This window comes from Trypanosoma equiperdum (assembly GCF_001457755.1).
Source record: "Trypanosoma equiperdum strain OVI genome assembly, contig: ctg_1214, whole genome shotgun sequence".
NCBI classification, from domain to species: Eukaryota; Euglenozoa; class Kinetoplastea; order Trypanosomatida; family Trypanosomatidae; genus Trypanosoma; species Trypanosoma equiperdum.
In genome coordinates, this window is record NW_027123188.1 from 9352 (window position 1) to 13501 (window position 4150).

General features: G+C 39.5%; 1 protein-coding gene across 1 annotated transcript; it reads right to left on the bottom strand.

The window, feature by feature from the left end:
* Positions 1 to 1543: 1543 nt before the first annotated feature.
* Positions 1544 to 2356, bottom strand: TEOVI_000465300 (uncharacterized protein; the record flags this gene model as incomplete). Its single annotated transcript, XM_067220738.1, has 1 exon — positions 1544 to 2356. The coding sequence occupies one exon, from the start codon at positions 2354 to 2356 to the stop codon at positions 1544 to 1546; it is 813 nt and encodes a 270-aa protein (XP_067076839.1).
* Positions 2357 to 4150: the final 1794 nt, after the last annotated feature.

Here is a 4150-nt window from a genome sequence, read left to right on the forward strand (position 1 = left end):
ACAGCTCCTTGATTTTCTTCTATAGCAGCCTTTGTGTGCTGAATTCTAGTAAGAAACAAACTTTTAGTCGCATTTTATCTCTATTTCAGCAGAATTCTAATGTTAGAAAGCTGTTTGTTAGTGGTAGTGTATTGAGATAAATTAACGCGTTTTTCAGAAAGTCAATGAAAGCATATTCGCAACGGTGCTGTTATTCGCCTTCCACTTGCACTTCTCCTCTGTGGTAGTTGCAGTACATCAATTCGGTGGATAAACTGCAGTCTGTCAGTCCCTTTTTGTCTCCTTCAGTATCTGGTCGCGTATTATATTTGACAGCGTCATATTTTTTCGAAACTGCGGATGTTCTATCTTCTTTTCTCTCTGTGCATTTCTGCGTTCTTCCTTTAATATATTCCTTATTCTCCCTCTTTTCCCCCGGGGTTTTAACCATCTTTACAATTGTTTTTGCCACTTCTATTGTTGAAGTCAATATATTGAGTATTAACAAATATTTGTGTTATAATATTTGTATACACACACTTACAACACTCTTCTATTATTATTATTATTATAACAATTGCTGTAGTAAATCTAATTAATATCCGTAAAAGAAACAGAAATTAAAATTAGAAAAGTTTCAGAATATCACTATTCTTTTTTAATCATATCACTCTACTACTTATTTACACCCAGAGACCACTATCATGCACATTTTACAAAACATTAAAGTTTTAAATTTATAAAAAATTTTGCCTGTTTGCACATATCATCAAAAAGTGTTAAAATATATATAATTTTAAGGATTTCAAGAAATTCTCCCGAAGTAGAAAATTTAGTGAGTCTTATAAATTTAATAAAATTGGTAAAAAAGCCTAAAGGTGTTATGACAGAAGCAAAAATGCAAGAAAAAGAGGGGAATTTTTAATGACAAAAGAATTGCTTCCTGTGGTGTTTGTTGCTCCGATTTTATCCTTCTTTTCTCCCTCTCCTTTCTCTTTTGGTTTGCAAGTTTCTTTTTCCTTTTCCCACTCGCATTCTCCTTTGCAATCAGTTCCCTTTTTTCACTGCATTCATTTTCTTCTTTTCGGGTACTTGTTTCCTGTTTGGGTTTTTTTAATCAAAACTTTTAGCGACCACATGAATGTCAAGGATTTTGGAGCCATGTCTGTGTTTAGAACATCGGCAACTGTTGTTTTTTTCTTTTTTCGTCATTATTGTAGTATAGATGAAGCCTATTGGCGGGTTCTACCGTCTTGGTGTTCATGGCTGCGTTGTCGGCGCCGTATAGCTGCTTGATCGCCTCTTGAACAGTATTTTTTGTCCATTCTTTGCTTAGCTGTATGTATCGTTGGAGAGAGGGTATGGCACTGACTGCGGTGTTTAGGAATTCGTCATCGGCTGCTAGGTCGGAACCTGTTGGATTCGCTTTTATCTTTTTTATCTCTACTACTTTTTGCAGCGTGATGCATAGGCTCGATGCCAAAGAAGCTGCTGTTGGTATCAACTTGTCGCTCTCGTCTATTGGGTTGGCGCAGCCACTGTTTTTATCGTCGCTTTTGTAGACCTATGTGGTCTCAATTTTGTTGTATGCGGCAGGAGTTATTGTCACCTCGGTTATTTTTGCCGTTTTGCTGGTCGCCGAGGCCCCCAGTACAATGTATTGGCCGCCTGCTGTGCTTGTGCCGAAGATGCTGTTTGTGGCTCCGCAACCGCTGGTGCCTGTTCCGTCGTTGCATCCTTCTATTTTTAGCGTATAGGCTTTTACGTGTGCCTGTATCAGTTGCTCGCTTGAAATCTGCAGTTTCTTCAGGGTCGTAAGTTGCAGATCCTTCCCTCCGGCGGCTGTCGTCTTGATGTCATCGTTGTTGCATTCATGGTTGCCTTTTGCTGTGCGTGTTAGCGGTGTTGCGTAAGTTTGGCCGCTGTCATCGCCTGCTGGGTTCGTAGTTAAGGCATAAGTCACCGTCACCGCTGTGGCCGCGCCGGCTTGTGCTCCTGCCCACCGATTTGCTTTTGCTGCAAACGCTTGAACGGCATTCCTGCCTTGTTGCGACAGCTCAATGGCTGCTGAGGCACGTTGCTGTAAATAAGCTACTAGTGCTGCGTATTTGCCGGATTCTTCTTGCGTTGGAGCCGCCAGTGCTGCTAGTTCGTACCGCTGCTGGTCTGTTCTTATTTGATTTATTTTTGTGTCGGCTTCAGCTAGCTTTGACGTCACGGCCTTGGCAGCTGCGGCGAAAAAATCTGCTTCTTTGCATGTGTTATCGACCTCGTCGCCGGCCGTATCTAGTGTCCCGTCGCCTTTGGCTTGCTCCGCTGGGGCTGCAAGATGCATTAGGACGGCTACTGTTGCAATGGCGCCTATGTACGTGCTCATTTTATTGAGTCTTCACTTCTTTAATTAGTCTAGGTATGGTAGAGTTGCTGCGTCTTAGGTATCATCACGTTTGTAAAAGAAAAGTGTGCAGTTAACTGTGTTCGGATGCTACAAATGCCTAGCTGATTGCCATAGTAACCTAGCGCAGGCACCGACATATATCTCTTACATCAAGGTATATCCACTTTTCGCCAATGTGCCTCTGCGGATTGGTAGTAAGAGCTGCAGTTTGTAAGCGACGCTTCGTCAGCGCTGGTACTGGGAACTTTGTCTGTCTGCTGCGCCGCGGCCTCTATCATCTACTGTGATTGAGTGTCCACATACTAACTCATATTCGTTTATAAAAATCTATCCCATCTTTGTTCTCGCATAAAACAGTTTTTTTGTCTTCTCCCCATCCTTTTAGTGTGTTTATTAGCACTTATTTATATTAAATTAAATAAAAAATGTACACTTAGAAAATATTAAGTTGGTCTATTTTGAAGTTGTGTTTGTCCGCAGATTTTTGAGTCTAATGTTTTTGATAACTATCTAACGCTCTTCTATTGCTCGTCGAAGGTGTCAGCACAGTATAGGTGGCTCAGACTTTTAATTATTTTCAACAGCTTATTTTGTCTGTTTTAGGGGATGTACCTTCATGCAAGTCTATCACAACAACTGGTCATAATTTGTTTCTGGTTTTGAATCTGTTTGTGCGTGTTATATATATATCCACATTTGTTCATTTTCCTCTTTGGCTCATTTTCGTTTTGCTTGTGCTTTTTTGTTGGCTGTTCTTTTTAAAGTACTGGACATCAGAAGCCGTGATCATATTAAAAACCATGCTTTTCACTGTCATCTCTGCACCGACAGCTATTGTTTGTAGTGCAAAATAAGTGGATCATCAACAGCTAGTCTTCTTCGTAGATTGTCATTTCCTGCTGTGGAAAGCAGTTTCTAATAACATTGCGACTCCGTTTTTATACAATTGAATCTATCTCTCCATCATCAATCTATCCATTATTTTGTTTCTTTCAAAGATAAAGATATCATATTTGTGTTTTCCACCTTGCAGGTTTCATCTGTACTCTTTTACCTTTCCTTTCTGCGTTTCCTTTAAAATAATATTTTTCACAATATTTAGTTCTCTAACTCTTCCACTCACTTACATACTTTCATTGCACCCTTGGCATCGTTTTAGCCCGTATTATTTGGTCTAATCCTCTGATCTTCACCACCCTTATTCTAATATTCGCATACACACACACTCACAACATCATCTATCAAAATCATCATTATTATTCTAACAATAAATTACGTCTAGAATTCATAAAATAATTAAAAGGAGAATATTTCATAATAGTACCTATTTTTCATACCCTATTACATTTTAAAAAAAATTCATGAAATTGAGTAGGGTTCTTAGAATCCTTAAAATAGCAAGCTCACAAAAGCAGAAGCCATCAGAGTAAATATCTTGTTTACAAGGAAACTATCATTGCTGCACTTTTCTTTATCTTTGTCATCTTCATCATCTTTACCTTTTCTAAATGCGCAATTTTGTTTGCCGTCTGTTTTTTCAGCTTCTCAAGCGGCCTTATCAGTTCCCTGTTTTGCACACCCAGTTGCAGTTGTTCCCCCTGCTTGCTGTTCTGTCGCTGCTGGTGTTTTTGACCCTGTCTCTTTAAGTTTGCACTCCGCTTTCTTTGCATCATAGTTGCAGTCACCTTCTGGACATTCTTGTGGGGTGTTTTTTTTTTTGGGACACTTTATGGCGTTTCCTTGTTTTGGTTTGGTTGAGCCTGTTTCTAACTC